Below are 24,653 nucleotides of genomic sequence, written 5' to 3'. Positions count from 1 at the left end.
TTGCCTTCAATTTAGGCTCATTCAGCCCTGAAGTCATGGAAATCTCTCATTTTCACACAGCACTTAGTAAACAGTCATATAATTATTTCAAAGTTAGTTTTGTTGGTACAAAATGAAACCTTATGATGTTATGACGACATGTTCAGAGGGGGACTTATTTCTTTTGAGGTGTTTATTACATTTTCAGCTGTAGGCCTACTGAATAAACTGAAAAAAAAAGTTTCAACTTAAACAAATCGTGTTTTCAGTAAGAATATTTGATGTCAAATATTTTGATGCAGAAGTTTTCGTTATTCGATCTGGATTTTTTAAAATATTTTCTATCCTCAGCAAAATTCACAAGAAGATGAAAATTCCTTGAAACAGATTGATAATGATATCCTACTTGTTACATGGAATATTTGATGCAGAATAATCAAGTATGAATCAGGCCTAATAATAACTTCACCATAAACTTTATGAACTATTAATGAATGTTTTTCAAAAGGGAATTGATCACTTTATGGAGTAATAGACGGAGGTTGTGCATATGATGTATCACACCATAAATATGGCAGACTTCTCAAATAGCTTCAAATGCATTCAACAAAAGCATGATTGCAATCTACCGCGACAGTTCGTCTCACACACATAACAAATGCACTATGATTAAACAAGTTGATGACAACATTTGATTGAATGGACTGCACTGCGCCATGATTACGGTGAAGGATATCGGTTCAAATCCTTTGTTTGGTTGGAGCCAATCGATAAAAGCATGCAGGGCCTTTTGCAGGGCAAATTGCGTGAGAACAATATCTCAGTCAGAACATCCCTTTAAAGCAGCCTCAACTTCCCTACTCCAAACTCTATATATCCATCTACACATTCTAGCAACAATCCACCCAAATCTTGCCCTTTACCATTGTGTACCTGTGTGTTTAGAAGTTGACACATAGGGCACCACATCAAATCAATTTTGTGGGCCAGTAAGCAGCACATGAATGTTATTTCTCTGCCTGGATGGATGATGAAAGCAGGTGTGCATTGCCCCAAGCATGGGAGAATTACCCACTAAAGCTATTCCACAGCTAGGACACTGACCCTGTTTCTCTGTATGTAGTCCAACTTATGCCATGAAATATTCCCTTTCCTACCGCCTTCATCATGTGTTGGGAATGGGATTGATGTTGCATTTATTAAATCCCAGGTACAATGGACAAAGTAAACATCTCAAAAAAAGTAACTAACCCCCCTTAAATAATGGCTATTATTCAAAAAGGGGCTATTGTATTGTTCAACAAGCCAAAGGTCTTCGAATTGCTCACCTCAACATTGTGACCGTTCTTGGAGAATTGAACTGCAAAATTGATATGCTTAGAATGGCACTTGCCAAAAACCTATTGACATTTTATGTTTAAGTGAAACTAGACTCTCAGCAAAAATAGATTGTAATGAGATTGCTATTAATGGGTATACCATCTACCGTAATGATAGAACACGTAGAGGTGGTGGAGTGGCAATCTATGTTTCTAATGATCTCCAATGTGTATATAAACCTGATTTTGAAAGTGACAGTATTGAAAGTGTGTGGACTGAAATTCAGTTGCCAAAAACAAAGTCTGTTATTATTGGGTCTGTATACAGACCACCATCATCTAAAGTGGGTTATATGGTGTCATTAAAAAGTCACTTATCTCATGTTGTTGATAATTCTGGCAATAGTGACCTGGTTGTAACTGGAGATTTTAATTTAGATCTTTTGAAACCTGAGAAAGCAAAAGTGGCCAATCAACTTTGTCAGCAGTTTGGATGGCATAATGTCATTAACACCCCTACCCGGATTACTGAAAAAAGTGTTTCGTGCCTAGATTTAATAATGGTTTCTAACCAAAATAAGTTGTTTACATTTGGTAATATTGCAACTGGTCTCAGCGACCACAACTTGGTTTATATGTCATACAAAGCATGTCCCATTAAGAGTAAACCAAAGATAATTAAGACTAGGACATACCGTAAATTTGATATTGATTCTTTCCAACAAGATCTGGACAAAATTAACTGGAGGAATTTGTATTCAAGCAGAAATCCAGAAGTGGCTTGGTCTATCTTCAAAGATAATTTCATTCAGGTGGCAGATAGACATGCCCCAAAAGTGGAAATTCGTATTAAAGGTAACCTTCCACCATGGTTTAACAAAGATATTTTGTCTTTATCCAATGATCGTGATTTTTCTAAACGACTTGCTCAAAGAAGTGGTAAATCTAGTGACTGGGACGTGTATCGTAATAAGAAAAACGAAACTAACAATGTTATCAAGAATGCTAAGAAATCGTATTACACAGATACAATTGAGCAGAGCAAACATGATGGTAAAAAGTTATGGAAAACAATTAAATCTATTCTTCCATCAAAGACCCGTGAAAGTGTTAATGAAGTTGTTGTAAATGGTAAAAATATTAATGATCCCAAAACAGTTGCTAATGCTTTTAATGTTTTCTTTACCGAAATTGGTAATAAGCTTGCTCAAAACTTTGAGAATGGAGATGGTGATGATGTTTGCAAATCTGTTGATTACTCCACCGTTCCTTTCAAATTTAAGGAAATTGATGAGGATTTCATTCTGAAACAACTTTCCTCACTCCAATCAGGCAAAGCCACCGGCATTGATGACATTAGCTCTCGGATCTAAAAGCAGGTGCCCACAAGATCTCTAAACCTCTTGCCTACATTTTAAATCTTACCATCCTCACCACCTCCATTCCCAAGGAGTGGAAAAAGGCAATTGTTTCACCCATATTTAAAGCGGGGAAGAAGTCAGATTGCAGCAATTACAGACCTATTTCGGTCCTTCCTGTCATCTCTAAAATTCTTGAGCGTGCCGTCCACACCCAAGTGTACGAATATCTTCAACATAATGGGCTCTTAACATCTGCGCAATCTGGCTTCAGACCCAAACACTCTACACTTACTGCAATAACTGATGTTACTGACTATATTTTTAACAACATGGATAAAGGTGAAGTTACTGGGGCTGTATTTTTAGATTTAAAAAAAGCATTCGATACGGTGTCTCATACTGTTCTCCTTCGCAAACTGTCCTGGTATGGAATCAAAGACACTGAGTTGGGATGGTTTTCAAATTATTTGAAAGGTCGTGAGCAAACAACTCTAATTGATGGTGTGCAATCTGATCCGCAACCAGTAACAGTCGGTGTGCCTCAAGGCTCAATATTGGGGCCCCTTCTTTTTATTTTATTCATAAATGATCTTCCCAACGCAATCAACAAAAGTAAGGTTGTCCTATATGCTGACGACACTGCAGTTTTGTGTAGTTCAAACAATAAGTCTGAAATTGAGCATGTTTTAAACCAGGATCTAGACCATATTTCTAAATGGATGAACACCAACAAATTAACCCTTAATGCCTCTAAAACAAAGGTTATGACTTTTGGAACACACCAAAGAACTAGAAAAATGGGTGACTTGGAAATAAAAATCAATAATGAAATTCTTGAGAATGTGAATGAGTTTAAATATCTTGGTATGTGGTTTGACCCATAACTTAAATGGGATAAGCATATTGAAAAAATGGCTGGCAAAATATCACAAAAACTTGGTGTTTTAAAAAGGTTAAGTTGGTATATTGATCAATAAACTCGTAATATTTTATGTAATGCTATCATCTTGCCTCACATAGACTACTGTTGTACAATTTGGTCAACTGCCGCAAGAAAATATATTAATCAGATTCAAGTCTTACAGAACAGAGCAGCCAGATTGACTCTTGGGTGTAAAGTTAGGGATTTACATGTGAAGGATTTGTACAAACAACTCAATTGGATGAAGGTAAATCAGCGGGCTGATTATTTTAGAATTATTCTTATGTATAAATGTATCAATAATGTGGCTCCTGAGTACCTGAGGGACAACATTCACTCACAAATAAACATTCACTCATACAACACTAGATTTGTTGCAAATAAAAATGTTTTCCATTCTTCTGTTCATACTGAAACCGGTAAACGTTCCTTCAGGTACTCTGGAACAACAGCATGGAATAACCTCCCTGACAATTTAAAACAAATAAGCAATATTATTAACTTTAAAAAGTCGCTCAAGGAGCACATTTTACAAACCTAACTAGTCTATCCTGTTTATAGTCTCATGTGTTTTAATCTTTTAAATATTTTATGGTATTACTCTGTATATATTATGTAGTTTGTAATTTTATAATATTTATTTGTTTTATATCTTGTATTTATAATTGGTGCAATGACCTTCTAAGTGTATTTTACATTTATTTCTTTGTAAATCATTTGTTTATGTTTTATTGTATCGAGGGCCCCTGTGGAAAGCAGTGCTTGCACTGATCAGGGTTTACCCTCGTTAAAGATGTCATTAAATAAATAAATAAAATATTGCAAATCTATAAAATGTGTTGGAAGCAGAATTTATTTCTGCGCATCTTGACACCTCATTTGATACGATAGCCCAGAAAACAATAAAACACCAGTCAATTTAATGTAGTGAGGTCAAGATTTGAAAGTTGCACTTACATACAAATTTTTACAATACATAAACACTCAGATATCATTACATTACCATTACACTGAATGCAAAATCAATAGAATTTACTGCAACTTTCAAATCTTGGGCTACACTGATTTAAATGTACGCTGTGACGTAAACATTTAGTCAATTCTCGCTATTACGCAATAAGAGCGCCGCCAGCGGTTTGCGATGTAATCGTGATGTATCATGGGAAAATCGTGATGTATCATGGGAAAAGGTCGACATCAAGTCCGCGCATACTGAATATTACCATGCTATTACATAGGAACACGTGACAATATCTTTTAGTTTGTCAATATAACGGTATTACACGCAAATCGATAGAGAAAAAATTAATTGTGCACATTTCAAATCACATTATTAAGTATTATTGAGTATCGATTCGCGTGTAACACCTTTATTTTGACAAACTAAAAAATATTGTCACGTGTTCCTATGTAATAGCATGGTAATATTCAGATTATGCGGACTTGATGTCGACCTTTTCCCATGATACATCACGATTATTATCGCAAATCCGCTGGCGGCGCTTTTATTGCTAATAGCGAGAATTGCTACAAATGAGGTATCAAAATGTACAGAAATAAATTCTGCTTCCATCACAGTGCACACTTTACAGATTTGTAATATAATCACCCGTTTTTGAATAATGGTCATTATTTAAGGGGGGTTAGTTACTTTTTTGAGATGTTTAGCCCAAAATCTCCCAAACTTTGCAACCAATGCAATGGTGTGAAAATGTTGGGTGAAATTAAACGACAATGAACTTTTTTTTATTTGCTCTCAACTGAATCATATTTTGTTCATCTGTAACAACTTTAACAATAACTCAACTTTTCAAAAATGAAATAACTCTTCCTCAAGATTATAATTTATGTACCGACTTGAAAATTTTGACTTGATTTCACTTCACTTGACTTGCAAAATTGCTAGCAATGACTCAAATTCGCCATCAACTCATGAGTTATTGCTAGCAATTTTGCAAGTCAAGTCAAAAGATACAAGTCACAATAAATTATAATCTTGAGGACAAGTTATTTTATTTTTGAACACTAGAATTAGGCCCTAAATATGTGTACAGCTAAATGTAAGCTTATTATTATTATTATTATTATTATTATTATTATTATCATTATCATTATCATTATCATTATTATTATTACCGTGCTGATCCTTGAGTATAGTCCCACCCGCTTTTGGGTGAACATTTTTCAAAATTGGGGGTGGGACTATACTCGAGTTTCAAAAGTTTTTTATTTTTTTTTTTTGTAGTGTCCCTTGACCTAGACCTAAATGCTAGGATCATTCATGGTTGACCTAAAAAAAAAAAAAAAAAAAAAATTTCAAGATATTTTGTATTTTTAATATGAAAATTGATAATTTGTATTTATGTCATAGTCTATTAATGATTTCAAAATGCATTGAATTTGAATGCATTTTGAAATCATTAATAGATTATGACATGAATACCAAGTATCAATTTTCATATTAAAAATACAAAACATCTTGGATTTTTTTTTATTTTTTTTTTAGGTCAAGCATGAATGCTCCTAGCATTTTTTTTTTTTTTTTTTCTGAAATTTTTCGAAAATTTGGGGGTGGGACTTTACTCGAAGGTGGGACTATACTCGCGTCAGTACGGTATTACAATTATTAGTTTGTCCTCCTTCAAAAAAAATCCTATCAAAAAATAAATTCCCACACAGACTAGCCATGGTTCTATAAATACTGAATTTATTTGATTTCACTGCTGATACTGTATGCCCTTTTTTAAAAGTGTCACAGCCATTAATCTATTCCTATCAATTCAGTTTATTCTGTTGTCTGTTTGAAACCTGACAACTCATTCATTAGTAAAATCCATTCAATCTATCAGTAATGTACAACAAAATAACGTTTTGTCTAATAACTAGGCCTATAGGGCAAAATCTTTACTTTGGAATCAAACTGTAATATATCTTTACCTAGCTGGGGGGTTTTCAACCCCCCGAGCTAGGTACTGTTTTGCTATCCGATTCTTCTTTCTTTCTTCTTCTTCTTCTTCTTCTGGCAACAAACTTCAAAATGCTTCTCCTCCTACATGTTACACCCTACAATTACGTAATTTGCACATATGTATCGCCTATATCCAGTGCCCATATGGTGCAAACAGAATTGGGATCAAAGGTCATTAAAGGGGCATTTTCGGTATATAACCAAATATCTTCAAAATGCTTCTTCTGCCACATATTACATAGCACAATGACGTCACTTACACATGTGCATCGGCTTTACCCAGTACCCATACCTTACACTCAGAATTGGGGTCAAAGGTCATTAAGGGGTAAAATCTTACAATTGTATTATCTGGACATCTGTAAGGGGTATGGGGCTCCAACTCAGTGACAACAAATATCATGACCAATGGAACATTTTGCAGTCAGGTCAAAGGTCATGCAGAGGTCAAATTTTAGAAATGCATTTTCGGGACATCTGTAAGGGGTACGGGGTTCAAACTCACTGACAACAAACTTAATGACCAGGGGAACATTTTGCAGGGGACAGGTCAAAGGTTAAGTGGGGTCAAATCTTATAATTTCATTTTCTGGACATCTGTAAGGGGTATGGGGCTCAAACTCAGTGACAACAAATCTCATGAACAGGCGGACAGTTTGCAGGGGTCAGGTCAAAGGTCATGCAGAGGTCAAATTTTCAAATGCATTTTCTGTACATCTGTAAGGGGTATGGTTCAAACTCTGTGACAACAAACTTACTGACCAGGGGAACACTTTGGAGCGCTGTGCAGGGGTCAGGTCAAAGGTTATCTGGGTCAAATCTTATTAATTTAATTTTCTAGGCATCTGTAAGGAGTATGGGACTCAAACTCGGTGACAACAAACCTCATGACCAGGGGAACATTTTTGGAACATTTTGCAGGGGTCAGATACCTCCAAAACACCAACATGCCCCAGCTAGGTTTGTGGTCTATGACCACCATTTGCCACTAGTTATACCTGGGATCTTATCACAATACAAAATCTTTATTCTTACCTAATATTAGACTAATTTTTTCAAGTTTCTTTTTCCTTTTATTAATCTTTCAAACATATTTGGGTACTTTTTCAAAATTATTGACCTTAAATGTTGCATTAATTACAATATCCATCAATTTCTCACCTTAAAATGAAAGTGTCTGAGTGATACAATAATGCGATAATGTCCATTAAAAAAACAGAATATTTAATTTTTTTACTTTAATTTTATTGGAAAATAATTTGCAGGCCTTCTGTTCAAGAGCTGTGCAATAATTATGAGTACATTACAGGAAATTCTCAAAATTGCCCCCCCCCCTTTTTTTGTCGACAGCAACTGGCGTTCAAGATTGACAAATGAGAGGAGGCCATTAAAATGTGGGGCAGCCAAAATACAAATATACGCCAAATTGGAATGAAGCGGATATGCTATAAAGAAAACATAACTAATTTGTCAAAAAGCTATAGCCCTTTCAATACTACATCCGTTTCAATGTGCAAAAATCTTTACCCAACTGTTTTTCTATGCATCGTTTATGGTGTAATACCAAGTAGGTGCCCGAAAAATGTGTCCAAATATAATTGCTCCCTCCCCCTTCAAACTCTAGGTCTACACAGTCTATGATTTGTGAGACTCTAAATGATTAAAAATCAATTCACACCAAGTGATAAACTTCCAATTAAGCATAAGGCTAGATTCATACTTTTATTCAATGTCAAATATTTGATGCAACAAGTAGGCCTATTCATTATTTTTTATCTTCTAATGAATGTTTCAGATATTTTTTGATATCGATACGATATTTCCACCAGGTATTCAATGTCAACAGACATCATTAGAAGATCAAAATGAATTCAAACAGATTGAATAACATACAAATATTACTTATTGCATCAAATATTCCAATTAATAAAAAGGATGAATTGGGCCTTGAAAACTGAGAATGCCATTGTTGCAAAAGCAGATCTCGGATTTACATGAAGAAGACACTAACAAGAATTTGACTTTTGAACTTTCTATTTAGAAAAACTGGTGGTAAGATCACCATGATCCTGTTTGACATGTTTAAAGGGACATGCACAGAGCTGCTAACCTTTTCCAACACTTCCATATATCATGTAACATATTACTGACCATTCTCTTCAGGATTTCCAGGATTCTTTTAAGGTGAATTGGAGCACTCCAGGATCTGTGGTTGGAGCCTTCAGATCATTTTTTGTATATGTATGTCAAGCATATAATTATTTGAATGTTGTAGTCACAAAATTCTAAGACTTGGTACAAGTCTAAGCATTCAAAATCTTGAGTATAGGCTATAAAAACTTGTTGGGATCTCACGTATTGAACACATACCTTTTGCTATGATTGTAGGCTTTATTTTTCTAAATATTTGAGCACAAGCGCCACCAGCTCAGGCAATGCTCCGTCACATCACAATATCAGTACCCAATACTGTAAAAGTGAACATTTTGGCCTGAAGCATTTTCCACCCTGATGTGGCAATGACGTCAAAGCGTCGAGACAGCTGTTTTTCGTGCGCATCTATGCAGCGTCTTTAGGCGCTTGTGTGTGTACGCCAGCGTTTGAGCGAACACTAGCGATTTGTAGATGTGCCCAATGAAATGCGCAGTGATGTCACTGCCACAGCAGGGTGGAAAATGCTCTAGATTATAGTTTTTGTACTAAAATGTGCAAACAAATGTCTATGTAAAAAAAATCATAAGTGGATAAAAATCTGCAAAGTGCACAAAAATACAGGCACTGAAATTGCCACTTTCTATGAATAAAACTTGAAAATTTAGAACCAAGTGACACTGTTCAAAATCAGCAAACCAAGACTAATTGATTACACAAGAAATTCCACTTTTTATGTATTTGGCAGCTTGCATTCAGAGATTTCTATAGAAAATATTTTGTCCACCTGCCACAAATAGATCCATTATCATTAACAGGCACATAGTTTCTGACTATTGTATTTTAGGTGTGGGGACAGGTGAAAACATGGCATGTGTGCATGGGTGTTTAATCATCGCAAGGGGCACATTAAAATCAAGTTGACTACCCTATTTGTTTCATGAACTGCCCAGGGCACTTAAGTCTTTACTGGATGCTATATTTTCCCATTTTTTACCAATTTTACCACAATGTGTGATTTGCATAAAGCAAGCCTTGTCTTTTAAAATATCCAGGGGTGCTACAAATTGCACTCTTCAAGACATTTTATAGGAGTGTTGTAGGAATGCTACAAATTAGGCATGTGCTAACTGTGTGTTGAATTGCACTGCTACTCTTAGCGATGTTAAGCTTTTAGGTTTGTTATGGAGGTGTAAATATCAATGCAATACAACATCGATGTTGTATATAACAGTACATGTACTATGAATTGCATTACCATCAATAACTGAATCATAATTGTTACCTTTTGATTATAGATTAGGTAAAAGTGATTATCGAAAAAAAAAACTTTACATGGAAGCATGGACAGCTCTGCTTGGAAGGTAAAGCTTAATGCCAGGGCTTAATTGCAGGGCGCTTTAAGGGATCTAAAATGAGCGTTTATTGCGTTTCGACAGTATTTTTTGTGGGACATGAGACCACCTCAGACCTATCGAATTGCATTCTGAATACGAAGCATGTCTTTCTGATATAAAATAATTTTCATTTTTTGAAAATCACAATATAATATAAATTTTATGACAAATTATAAAAATTTGATATTTTTCAAATTTTTGATATATAACAGTCCTCGAAGTAAATCATATAAATCTAATGATATATTTTTAAAGTGTATGTAGCACGGACGAAAAGCCGATGGTCAATTGAAAATTTTGACCTTTCATATTGAAGATATGGATTTTTTCCCAAAAGACCTAATTTTTTTGTGTTTTGGGAAAAAATCCATATATTCAATACGAAAGGTCAAAATTTTCAATTGATCGTCGGCTTTTCATCCCACCTACATACACTTCAAGTATAAATCATCAGATTTATAAAGTTTACTCAAGTACTGTTAAATATCAAAAATATCAATTTTCAATGATTTGCCATAAAATGTGTATTAAATTGCGAATTTCAAAATATCAAAATTATTTGATATCAGAAGGACATTCTTCGTATTCAGAATACAATTCGATATGTCTGATGTGCTCTAATGTCCCACAATAAATACTGTCCAAACGTTCATACCCCACCCCTTAATAACTTCTTGTTTTGCAACATGAAAAGTCATTGGGTGGGCGCTTATAGGGGCATGGGCAGCTAATGGAACAAAATATCTAAATGTAGATCATGAGAATAGGTTACCTCACACACAGATGTGTCTGTCAAGGCCAAGGTCAGCTGTGTACCTTGAGCTTGAACATTATTTTGTAGTAAGGTGTGAGAAATATATTATTTTCTGGAAAACACCTCCATGGTGATCCAGGATGGTGATATTCAGGGCCTAGCCAAAAATTCGAAGTGCAAATGATTTGATGCAATAGGTCAAAATGGTGGCTGATTTAAACAGCGTGATATCAGTAGTATTAATTACTGTAGACGTAACATTATCAAAAAGGAAATGCAGAACTTGTGAGTGCATTTTCAATGCAAAGACATTATTTATACTTAGTTCTTTAAGGTACCGTATAGCCCTGTGTGTACATATATTTTTGTGTGACCTGAGACCACATCAGGTCCAGCAAAAAATAATGTGCGAACATTGCTATCCGCACCCTTAAATGAAAATTTGACCATAATTTGGCAATGATCTGGATGGAAGTTGAAGATTTACAATATTCTTTTCCAAGCAATTTCACGATTGTGACACTCACCAAATGCAAGTTTGAGCTTACTCACATGACATGGAATTTGGAAATGTCTGTATTTTGGTAACTTTTCATGGCAAAAACTGTTGGCAGGCAAGCATTTATTAGAGGGGGTTGTTTATTACAGACAATATGATAATAAAGGACACACCTGCAATGTCCTCTTTCCTAGATTAGAAGCTCCAGTAGGATGTTGGAGTGGTATCATCTGACTTATTCCTTTGTATCAAGCAATCCAAATTACATAATTTCCATTATCATTTACTGCAAAGGGCTCTTTTCACAATAGGCTTGTTCAGACGATAGCTTGTTAAGTCGCTTATAACTACATTCGAATGTAAACTTGCATGTAGTGCCCGTCTAAACGCACTCGCATATATGCAAGTTACAAGTGACGATGTTACATGTAAGATATCTTACATGTAGCGAGCTACATTCAAATGTAAGGCCATTAATGGTGAACAAGACTTGCATGTAAACTCGCATGTAAGCATGACATTGATGACCCAATCCTATTCTGATTGTGCATAATCATGGCATAATTTACCAGTAAAGGTCACTCTTACTTTTGAGTTGGGTTACAAGTAAGTCCTGTGTAATTGCTCACTTGTAAGTTACATTCAAAAGTAGGCTACCATCTAAACACACCTATGTTTAGGATTCTAGACCCTAATCATACTACTATTACTAACTAGCCTTGAAGAAGACATTAACATGACTAATGCTTTTATCTCACACATTTTGAAGTACCAGAGTGTGAAGCCTTTGATGGCCATTGAGAACTAATGCAAAACAACAATCTGAGCCTTACCAAGCAAAAGTCTATTAATAGTCTGATCTGGTCTGATCCTATAATCAGAGATTAGGCAAATAATAGGACAGTTATATGCTTAAATGTCCCTTATTTGCATGAAAGAAAAACAAGTCTTATGATGCATAGACTTACTCCATTTTTGCAGGCAATGCTTTACTTTTTCTATTGCAACATTGCCTGATGAAATTGAAATAACACCATGCAATATCGCAAGATGGTGTTTAAGGCCCTACAGCATGATTTGTGGCACACTGGAAGCATGCAGTGCTGCGATATGGTAGAACAAAATTCAACTTTCCGGTGATAAGCAGAAATTGCTCATGAAAAATAAATAACTTCAAATTTAAACACAGCCCATGTGGTGTATAATATGTACATATCAGGAATTGGGTCTAGTGTGTACTCCTCATATCTGCCAACATTGGAATCCTGGAAACAGGGACACCCTTAAGGGGGTACTACACCCCTGGCCAATTTTGTGCCTATTTTTGCATTTTTCTCAAAAATTATAGCGCATTGGGGACAAGTAAGGTATGTATATTATAGGGGCAAGGACTACAACTACTGCACTGGACATTTTATTTCAGCACAGACAACAGTTGTGGAGTTACAGTCAAAAATGAGGGAAAACTAATATTTGATCAATAAATCAATAACTACTTGCTTTGAGTTGCTGAATTTTCAGTACAGTAGTTGTAGTCCTTGCCCCTATAATATACATATCTAACTTGTCACCAATGTGTTATAATTTTTTATAAAAATGCAAAAATAGGCACAAAATTTGCCAGGGGTGTAGTACCCCCTTAATTGTATTGAGAATTTATTTGCACGCAAAGTGCGTATGTCGAGCGGCACAGGTGCTTGCTCCAAAAGGGTGTGGTTCAGGGGCCTCTGGTGGGGTCCAGGGATGCTCATGGATTTTAGGGATTTCATTGTGGCCAAGGAAGGTAATTTTCAATGCTTTTTGCTAAGTTTTTCACCTGTATTCTACATCCCATCATCATACAAACATGACAAATTAATACGCCACCATCATGACCGTGTACACATGCACAAAAACCTTGGGCCCTTTGAGATGATTTGAGCGTTTCTTTGTCATTGTTTTTATGTTCATCTGTTTTCATGGAGTCTCCATTGTTTATCAACAAACTTCTTGTGACATCACCCATTGAATTCAGAATGATTCACATTCCTGAAGGGAAGAATCACTTTCACTGAACACACTTTATGTCCATCATGCAAAAATTAAAGGTCCCAATTTGCAGGAAATTCCAACAGTGCCCACTTCCTTGTGTCCAAATGTTCACACAAATCAGACGTAAGTCAGGCTGTAAATAAAGTCCTATATTTTACACTCAGATTGGCGGAAGATCCATTTACTCACTGTTTTACGGGCCTGACCGACCCAGATTTTGCGTTTTGGGAGAATTTTTTTTAATTTGCTAAAATCTTGTCAAATTGATTGATTTGATCTGAAATTTTTTGAAAAAAAATGATCAAAATCTTGCTAGATTTTTCAAGTTTGTGATGATATTTTAAGGGTAATTTTAGCCTCCAGAAATAAAATAACAAAAACAACAACAACAAAACTGACTGACCAACCCTACTTGAAAAGTCTGTCCACAGGATGTGTTTTTTCGTCGCCTTATGCTTCAGCAAATGAATTGGATTTCTGCCTGTTTAAAAATCTCCCATATTGCATACATATGTTAACCACAACTGGGGCATATTGCCTTGCAATCACTTCTTGCGTGATACTTTTACTGCCTGATAAGCTTACACTAGATAGCTTCTTGTTCAAAGTCATTAATTTACCTTAAATGTATGTCACCTTCCGTCCCCTAAAACTTGACGGATTGTATACAAAAATATATCTAATTGGTGTAAATTGATAAAAACATGCAATAATTTTACCTTGGCGAGCCACCAAACAAATCAACTATGTTCCATTATGATCGCATCATAACAATACCACAATAACAAGGGCCAATATATGCCAGTCGGGTAACAATCCCTCTGAAATTTTTTTTTTCGCATGAATACCACTGACAACACAGCACATAAATGCCATAAATCAAATGGAGACATGGATTTTAAAATTGAGAATGATACTGCTCGTAAATATGGAATACCAACCTGGCTTTGCAAAAAACATATTTATCACAATTATCTTGAAACAAGCAAGTTTTACAAACACTGAAACAGAGGATATGCTAAGAACTGGTACTGGCTGTTTTGATCAGTGTGGGCCACTATGTTCCTGTGGAACAAAAAATCATGAAGAATTCTTACTGCCTTTACTAAATAGAGAGCCACTTTTCTATTTTAGTACTTTTTTCTTTTTAATACTATTTCAACTCCTCAGTGCTACATGTATAATTGACAAACTGCATTAAAATCTTTTTTTTTTTTGCCAATCTAATTTCCATGCTAACTATTAAAAAGCTAATTTATTATGCAAAGTTTCAGAACTAAATGGAACTTCATTCTTGAAAATTAATATTTGTATAAAAAATTTTGCAGGGGGGTGTGTGTTTGTGAGCACATTTCTGCCATTTTCTTCATTAGGCCAAGGAAAGTCGATTTTGAGTTTCCCGTCACCCGCCCTCACTTCATTTTCTGACCCTCACTTGAATTCATTATTGTGATTTTCCAAAAATACCGATAAAAACTGGTTATATTTGCAAAAAAAATTATGAATATCCCTTTATTTTTTGTGGAAAAATCAAAATCAAAACATGCATTTTGCTGTCAACCTTGCAGACTCTTTTTAATATACTTTTGAATCTCATTTGGGCTAAACATCCATCTTCAAGTGAGTGAGCGGCAAATAACAACACATTTTACATGTGTGTTGGTCATAATGAAAGGAAGAAATATAATGAATAATGAATAATGAAAAAGTTACCTCACTTGTTTTCAGAAATTATGTGACGAGAAACTCAAAATTGACTGTTTGGGGCCTTAAATGTATTTATCTATTGGTAAAAATGATAAAATACAATGAAATGTTTCAACACCATTTTTCAAAAACCAAATTTGAGTGATGAACAATTGTCCTTGACCGGTATGATAGAGGTAAATCGCAAACAAGTTCAAAGAAACTTCATTTTGCTTTCAACATACAATGTTTAGAGGTTAATAACTGCGCATCGGTTATTTGGAGGGCAATGTGAAAAATCTAAACATTTTGCCTTTGGAACCGAGGAATATCCCGAGGGGCGTAGCCCCGAGGGATATTCCGAGGTCCAAAGCAAAATGTTTAGATTTTTCACAATGCCCGACATATAACCGATGCAAAGTTATTAACCTCATTCATAACCGTCACTTTGATCTTTTAACTTTACAAAATAACACAAAATTTTCCTCAAAAGTTTGTAAAATAAACAATTTTACATCTTCCCTTTCCCAAAATCGATCAGGCTAAAACAAAACGACCAATAACAAAAGTGCGTATCAGAATCTGTGCAAATATGGTAGCGAGCAATCCAAATACGGCAGCCAGCGCAGCAAGCAGTTCGTTGGACGCACAATCGGGCGCACGCAGAAGTCAATTGTGTGCGACATTGGAACAATTACGCATTTTGCGGTCAATTGTGAGATATTAATGACCTCGATTTATGTTCGCGTTTTCACAAATAATAAAATATGATTGGATCGCACGCATCGCGTTTATTAATGAGGTTATGAATATACATCAAATTTTTTTCACCAATTATAAACCGAACAAACTATAATAATAAATCATAGTAGGGATAAAACTTGACTTTTTTCTAAAGAAAGATGAATGGGACCGGGGAATGGGACTCCTTGAATATGTTCATCAGGACTGTTAGGTATCATACTATTGGTAAATTGTGCTTACAAGTCCAATAATTTACTCAATCTCATGTTTTTAGACATTTCATCTTCCAATCTAAAGACTTCATCAGTAATGCGATGCACCAGCAACTACTCTCATCTCCAGAGTATACAGTTCTTTGCATCGCGGTTTGCATCTCCTTCATCGCGGTTGATAATGTCGCAAAGACTCTTGCAAGCAAACTAGATGGATCAGGGAAGCCATGTGAATCAGGAAACGGTGGGGAGGGGGGGGCACATTATCAACCACAATAAAGGGACATACACTCTGGAGATGAGAGTAGGAGTGTTTCGTTGTCAACCGCAATGAAGAGACATACACTCTGGATATGAGAGTAGGAGTGTTGCTGGTTCATCGCATTACTGATGAAGTCTTCCGATCAGAAGATGAAACATCTAAAACCATAAGTAAATTATTGGACTTGTAATACAATTTACCAATATTAGTAAAGACGAATGCGAGGTGAGTCTTGATCATATTATTTTGAGTCAAATATGAATAAGGGTGAAGTCATGAGTAAGTGGGTTGGTTCAAGCCTCACATTGAGTAGTGGCAGCCTCATAAGAGGAGGCAGATGTATTTTGGGCATCCCCAACTTGGGTTTTCCCTGTCAGAACAAAAAAATCACTGAAAAAGTACAAGCATCTAAGCCGATCCCTGAAGTATGAATCCATGAATTCATATTATGAGATTAGGACCTAGTATTTAAGTAGCTTGTTATCACCTTTAGAAGAAAACATGAATGGAATGGCAACATTAACTCCAAAAATTATCAGCAAAACAACCTATTTTTAGCAGATAACATTTCAAGCTTGACTGACTTGTAATCATTTGTTGAAATTTTATAGCAAAGAATTTCTTACAAAATGAACCTGCTTAAATAGTTTTAAACTTTCTTCTTCATGGTGGATTTTCTGATTTTCTTTTGTGGTACTTGGAGACAATGTACTTTGTTACATCGGTCTACTATGTGCTACCCCCATAAAGAGGTCTACATGGGTGACCAACACGCAGCAATTTATACTGACTATAAACTGACAGAACCATGTGAAATAAACCCCAGTGTACATGTAACAAGAAGAGGATTTATACGTATCACAGTCCAACCTTATTTATCCAGAACTCTTTTATACAGATATCTCAGTTATAAGGATAAAACATGATCTACAAAGCCATGTTTTTCACTGCCATTACACCATCTATATGCGCTGAAACATTAAAGGGCACCTATTTGTGGGGACATGATGCTAGCATTAATGTTTAACTAATACATTTTCAAAAGTGCAAAGAAACTTACGGTTCACGTGGTCTATGAAGTAAACCCCTAACACGGGGTCATAAGACTCTTCCCAACCAAATGGTAGCTCTGTAAAAAAAAATTATTAGAAAGAATTAGGACTGCATCTCGGAACTTGCGTGTTTCCATTTTGCTACAATTTCATAAAACATATCAAAGATACCGACATTCACACCCTGCAAGAATTGTTTCTCACACAATATCGTTGCTTATGTTTTCTCACAACACTTTTTGTTATTTGAAACTATCAAACATGAACTTTGTTGAACAAAAGTTATTCTTGAATGTTGATTTATTTGCTATATATATTTCAACTAAAATCACACATCACACTCACACATTCACTTTTAATGATACAATGCATAACGGAATTCCTGTAAATGATTTCAATTGGTATTTGTATCAACATCCTTTAAAAGGACTATATTACAATAGGACTAAATGATTTTTTTCTTGAAATTTGTATACAAAATGTAATTTTAACTTGTTTACTCACCTTCACCCTGACAGTCAGAAAATGAAGAGGGCTTTGTTAGTCTGTAAAAAAGAAGAAAAGAAAATATGTATTAGACTAATAGTGAAATGTTGGGACTTTTTGTATACTTTTGCAAATTTAGGGGGTGCAATGCACCCCCCCCTCAAGCACGGGCCTGTCCCCAACCTCCAATGGTCAAAGTTCTAATCATGTTGTCAAAAACTTCCAGAAGAACATTCTGCAACTGTGCACCAATCAAAATTTCAAGGTGATACATACAGTGAGTACTGTCATTTGCTACAAACAAATATACAAAGCCCAGAGAAGTACGCAATGTTAGTTCCAGGGAATATTTGGTTCACAGAGAGATTGAGGAATCCAACAGCAATGGCATGTAGCTTGCTCGTAAGAATTCAGCAGATGCAAACATTCGGAGTATTCCGATTATCCTTAACAGATAGTAGTTCCAAGTCTTGTGTGTGTATTTAATACTGTCTGCCTAGTGCTGAGTTTGTATTGTCAACGAGTAGAGATACTTAACTTTTGATTTGATGTTTAAATCACTCCATTACAACTTCTTGACCGGATGTCTCCTTTCACAATTTGATGAATAAGAGACCCAAAATTTTACTTATTTTCTGGATTTTTTTTTCCAAAAATAATTATACGTGAATTTGCAACATTCTGGAAACTTTTGTCAAATTTGTCTAATAAAAATACATTGAAAAAATAAATTTGCTCTTTTTAGACATTTTTGGAGACAATTTTGAAAAAGCACTCCTTCTAAACCAGTTTTATTGAAATTTACACCCGGAATCCCAAACCTACATGCAAGAGCCTGAAAATGCATCCCCAATCGGCCGCACATCCCAATTTTGTTTGCCGCATCAACCGACTTCTTTCTGAACTAATTTCCATAGATTTCCGATCAGCAGCTGAAAAGGTCTATTATTTGTACATTTTGCTGCTTTATTCTGTCCTTCACAGACTGCACACTTTAAACTGGAGTGGCACATGGTTGTATGGTTTCACCTGCCCTAGCTTTTACCATGTGCTTACCTCTCATTCAACTGAATGTATTAACATCCTGCAAACAAAAAGCAGTGATGCAAAAGAGAGCTTCAAACTATCTAGACCCTATATAATAATGCTATCAAGCGAAATGAATTTGGTGTGGGTGCAATCAATTCCAGGAATGATGGTGCCAAAAGAACTGTTCAACTACGTTAAATCATCTGGCAGAACCTATCTTGCAATGATAAAGAGTTTACCTGGGGTGAGGGGCACTCACTGAAAATGGGTGATGGGGAGATGCAACTCGATCCTCTCACCCAATGTCCAATAACCCTACTTTTGGTTTGCTGTTACCCAATGACACTAACCTCAACGATTACATGTCAGCACATCACATCAAAGCTCAATGGGCACCCCATTCCTTTTTAGAGGAATTTTATTTAAATAGTTCTAAATGGATTCGAGATGAACTTTCAATGAATGTCCTACTTTTTTCTCTAGTGACCAGAATTTAATCATTTTTCTCATAAAATATCAAAATGTTACTTAATATTATCTATTTTTTAACATTGTCAACTTTTGTATTTTGACACATTTTTAGAGTGACTCACCCAATGACATCCTGTTTTGGCATCAAATCTCTCACTGAACATGCTGAAAGACCCTAGTTTTGAATCCTATCTACACACCTGTGACCCGTCACTTCAAAAGTCAAGTGCCCCGCCTCCAGTGGTCACCTTTCTATGAGATGCGGATCATGCCACATCAAGACACATCATGCTAAAAGTTGGGGGTGGGCAATTTATTCCAAATCTATGTGTTTCCATACCCACACCACTTTGCTAGCTAAAATTGTTCCATTCACATTATACTCTTTTTTTTTTTAATTTATAAACTTCATGTATATATGTATGTACTAAAAAACTTTAGGTAGCAAATAGCCAAGGGACTTCTTTGAGTGCTTCAGTCATGAATGTACCCTACAAATATATATGTAAGCAGGTCCCGGTGGGGTCACTCCCTGGTAGGGGGGACGCGTAGGACCGTTACCACAAGTACAAATTACCCCCTTTCGTAGTCGATTTCAAGGACAAATCATGAAATTTTACCCCCTTTTTAACTCCAAAACATGGACAAAATGGTACTCTGAAACACCCTTATTTTTTAGATTCCGAGGACACATTTGCAATTTTGACCCTAATTTCAACATTTCAAGGATGAGGCTTTTATGAATGTTTTTTTTAGTAATTAACAGGGCATCACAGAATTTCACGGGATCAAGAGAAATAATAAGAACCCCTTTTTTCAATTTCAGTGGACATTTGTGCGATAAAACACCCTATTTTTCCAATTTCACAGACAATTTTGTCCACGGACAAGCCAAAAAAATGACCCCTTTTTCCGCGATTTTGGTAACGATCGTGCGGTCAGTATTGCAAGTTGAGTGACCCCACCAGGAAGCAGGTCTTAAAGTTATAGTTACATATTCAGAACAGCAAATACAATCATCAGTTCCTCACATGCAGGCAACATCATCTCTCCTCTTTTCCAGATGCCCACCTATTTTAAATCAAAATTTCAAGAACAAATAACTAGTTCCAAATACCACACATCCATACTTACCAATCCATTTGAACATTGAAAACCATGGTTCCATCAATTAAAATCCTCACTGACATAAAACTCCCTGATCAATATATCCACAAGTAATCAATTTCCAATAATCAAGGTATCACTCAGTGGTCCAAAAGTAATGACATTCCACGTTTCCATCAGAATAACACATCCACAGCAGGGGTTTATTTCCAAATTTATATAATCCACAAGTCGAGTTACATAAAACTATTACACCAAACTTCAAATAAGTTACTTGCACAGACCATCACCATGATCACTGAGTTACAACTGAATGAAAAATGCTTGGCCCAGCTGCTATGCCCCACTGCATTGCACTGACTGATAAAGGAATGCACTATGGTCGTGTGGTATTCGCAAAGGTAGGCTGCAGAAAGCGGCCAGCTCATTCACTAGGCCTAGGCTTCATGTACTATGTATGTAAATTATCCTCTACCTCAGCTCAGCTGCTGAGCACTTAAAAATATCTCTGCTTGTATGTACTGTCTCTAAAAGTGTTTTGAAAAAGAGAGGGGGAATGAAAGAAGAAAAGACAGGGAAAATGGATTGATTGGCATAAATAAAACCTTTTTTCAGTGCATTCTAGTCCAGTGTGACCAGGCTTTTGTTACATAGCCCAGGAAATAAATACCATTTCTATTATAATTCAGGTATGCAGAATCACACTACATCTACAAATAACTTTTGATTTTTTTCAATGCTACTTTTATTTCACATCAATATATTCAATCCATGGAAAGCAAAATGGAAAGATGTTTTAGCAGGAAAAAATAAGGAAAAGTAAAATTTAACTACGACCCTGGATTAATCTAAGTTGCAAAGTCAATAGAAATTGGACATTTGATTTAATTTGGATTATGTTGTGAAGTGGGCTAACATTTTCATGAATGAGAATTGGACTTTTTAGATCAGTTATTCAACTTTTTTGATTGCTATCCAAAAATCCAGCTAAACAAACCCAGAGTATATGTTGAGTAAGGGATCTCATTATGAATTTACAATGAAGGTAAAATTGCCAAATTCTGGACAATATGTGCAAATTTTGCTAAAAGAAAATTAAAACTTAATCACTTTTTCCATATTTTGGAGAACATTTTGAAAAATGTAAAATCAAAAAATTTCTAAAATTTTGAACTATAAGCCTGAAAAATCTTCTGCCACACATGCATCCAGTACACACATTTCTACTCAGTGGCATAGCCAGGATTTTGATAATGGGGGGTAAGTAATTCTGAGTACCAATGAAAAAATAAAGTGACAAGACAGTGGAGCATAGCGAGGGAAGCGAGCGGAGTGACAAATGGGTGGGGTCCAGGGGATTAACTTTTATACTAAATATTCTGAACGTTTTATCTAAATTTGTCATATTACCAACACTTTGAGTCAGACTAACAGCCATTTCTCAACCGATGGATTTGAATTGGGGGGGGGCATTGTTTCTACTAACCCTAACAAGCCCAAAAGCCACAAAAAGCTACAGCAGTTCGTGTGTCCAGCCCCAGAGGGATTGGGGATTCAAAACCGCACCTGAGAAAATTAAAATTATCTTCATTTTCTTCCTTCCTTCTTCTCCGCAAAAAGACCTTGGTGTAGTTAGGGTTAAGGACCCTTCTGCCATGGGTGAACAACACCTATCTACGCCAAAACAATTTGCATTCCTCAATGTTCAAGCACACTGTTAAAAGTTTAAATTCTTTAGATGACATTGACATGACCTTGGAATATTTTCAGCACTCAATGGTGATCACTTCCTCGAAGCTTGATGACAATTTATTAAATTTATGTAAATTATTCTATAACGCTTTACTAATTGAATAGACTGCTATTGCTAATATATGTATGGCATTACAGTGGGACAATTTGTCGTAATTATAAATCGCCATTGATAACTCATCAGAGTCTGAAGTGAAAATAATGTGGTAAATGCTAAAAATCAACACTGTCATCACTTTACTCTTTTTTTTGCGATTTTACAACTTGTACAGTGGCGGTGCCACGGGGCTGGGGGAGGCAAATGCCCCCCAGTCAGAACTCTTGCCACCCTCCCCCAGTAAAAACCCAAAATTACAAAAATTTCACCTTTTTTGTGATTTTATGCATAAAATGTGTTGATTTTGTCCCCCCCAAAATTCACTTTGCCCCTCAATGCCCCCCCGAAAAAATTTCCTGGCGCAGCCACTGAGTCCTGATGAACATATTCAAGGAGTCCCATTCATCTTTCTTTAGAAAAAAGTCAAGTTTTATCCCTACTATGATTTATTATAGTTTGATCGGTTTATAATTGGTGAAAAAAATGTGATGTATTTAACATTGTATGTTGAAAGCAAAATGAAGTTTCTTGTACAAAATGCAATGATGAGATTGTTCATTATAGTTCTTGAAGAAATTGAGATACTTGACAGCACCCATTTACCATCCCCCTGTGTGTGACTGTGTCTCTTTCCACTATCAATTAGCCCTTCTACATTTCAAATTCCCACTAGGGCACAGAGTGAGATCTTCATTGCAAATATTCAATATATTTCTAAAATTTCATCCGACACAAACATTGCACACAAACCATGCACAAACCTAGGACACAAACAAGCAGCTTGTGGGGATAATCACTGGCATACCACTACATTAGATAGAAAACAACAATTTTGATGACTATTACAATTATGGTATTCTGACAACTTGAGCATCTCATAAGCTCATTTGCCGCATTGGCAGAGTTGCCACAACGGGCCTTAATCACACAATTGGGCTATTAGCTGCGCAATTGGGCTCCTTTTAAATTGACTGTTGCACTATGGGTAACTGTAAAAGACAGAAAACAGAAATAAGTTCTGAATTAGACAGTTGGCTGGCATGAAGCTGTTAAAGAGTTAAAATGTGGAGAGTTAATATTTAAGGGTGCATACTCCCATTAATTGTCATCAAGCTTCGAGGAAGTGATCACCATTGAGTGCCCAAAATGTTCCAAGGTCACGTCAATGTCATCTGAGTATAGATTTTTCTGTCTTTTTTGTCATTTCTTTACAGCTGCTACCCATCGCACCATACTTGTAGCAATTGCAGGATATTGAGTAAAAGCACTCAAATTATGTAACTTGTTCTGACAAAACCAAGAACAAGTCGCATTTTTGTCATTTCATGATTTGAATACAATTGTAAGCACTAGACAATAAGCTTTAAAACAACACCAATATTATGTAAATAGCATCAATACTTTTCAAGATATGGATAATTTTGTAAATGATACCTTGATATTTTTGCCAAATTGCTATTCTAGTAATGGGCCAATTAGTTTCCTGCCTTACACAGGATTGAATAAGGATTATCATAGTTCAACTGTTATTTATTGATTAAATACACCTCTGTTTAATAAGTACTTTCAAGGATTTGAAAGTCCACTTAGTCCGACAGTCAAATACCATGAAATTAAAAATTCCAAAATTTCAATTTTTTTCATTGGAATGTCATCTTTAAAGGCCTATAACTCCGGGTATTGTTGGAGCTGGTCACATATATGTAATAGTAGGACTGCAATTTCAGCAAGGATCAGAGAATCTATTCACCTCATGCAGTATTACTTGATTCTTGCAGGGTGAGTTTGTGAGAATCAACTTTGATTACCATTTTTAGTGCCCTGTAAGTTAACTAAAAAAATTGGCCGGATGCCTGCCCCACCTTTGGCCTGGCAACCCTGCCTTGATAGCAGATGTCTACACATCCATCCAGTCAAGTGTCACTACAGAATGATGCCAAATATTTCTTGTACAACCCAGTAGCTATAAATTCCAACAAAATACTTGCTGGAGGAAAAACATTCCTTGGAAGCTGAAGAGAAAAACTGTTGCACCTTTTGCATTCTTTCCTTACCATGCTCACTACATGCAAATCAAATAATAAGGTAAATGTCTTTGGAGGAAGGAATGGAATGACCTCTTGAAATTGCAAAACGATCTTATAAATTCTTCATTGGAGCTCATTGACAGTATCTGTATTCAAACAGAAAACAATTGAATGGGTTCACCATTATGTCGTCCTATGTCATATACATAGAATTGTGGGCATGTTTTCTTGCTTGCGACACATGCCAATTAACTGTCGCTGACTTGACTTTGGAAGGTCTACTTCCTGTACACCCAGGCTCTGTGATGACGCAATCACCCTAAAGTGTTAAATGCTCACGGAATTGC

The 24,653-nt window shown here is 35.8% G+C and overlaps 1 protein-coding gene across 1 annotated transcript in view; it reads right to left on the bottom strand.

The window, feature by feature from the left end:
* The window catches only part of LOC140160740 (protein KIBRA-like), a 103,946-nt gene that overhangs the window by 57,422 nt on the left and 21,871 nt on the right, over positions 1-24,653 (bottom strand). Inside the window, 2 exon segments of the mRNA XM_072184040.1 lie at positions 17,346-17,414; positions 17,842-17,882. Coding sequence (XP_072040141.1) covers positions 17,346-17,414; positions 17,842-17,882 — 110 coding nt within the window.

This window comes from Amphiura filiformis, chromosome 9 (assembly GCF_039555335.1).
Source record: "Amphiura filiformis chromosome 9, Afil_fr2py, whole genome shotgun sequence".
Lineage (NCBI taxonomy): Eukaryota > Metazoa > Echinodermata > Ophiuroidea > Amphilepidida > Amphiuridae > Amphiura > Amphiura filiformis.
The sequence above is the reverse complement of the archived record's forward strand: the minus strand, read 5'-3'. Positions and strand labels throughout refer to the sequence as shown.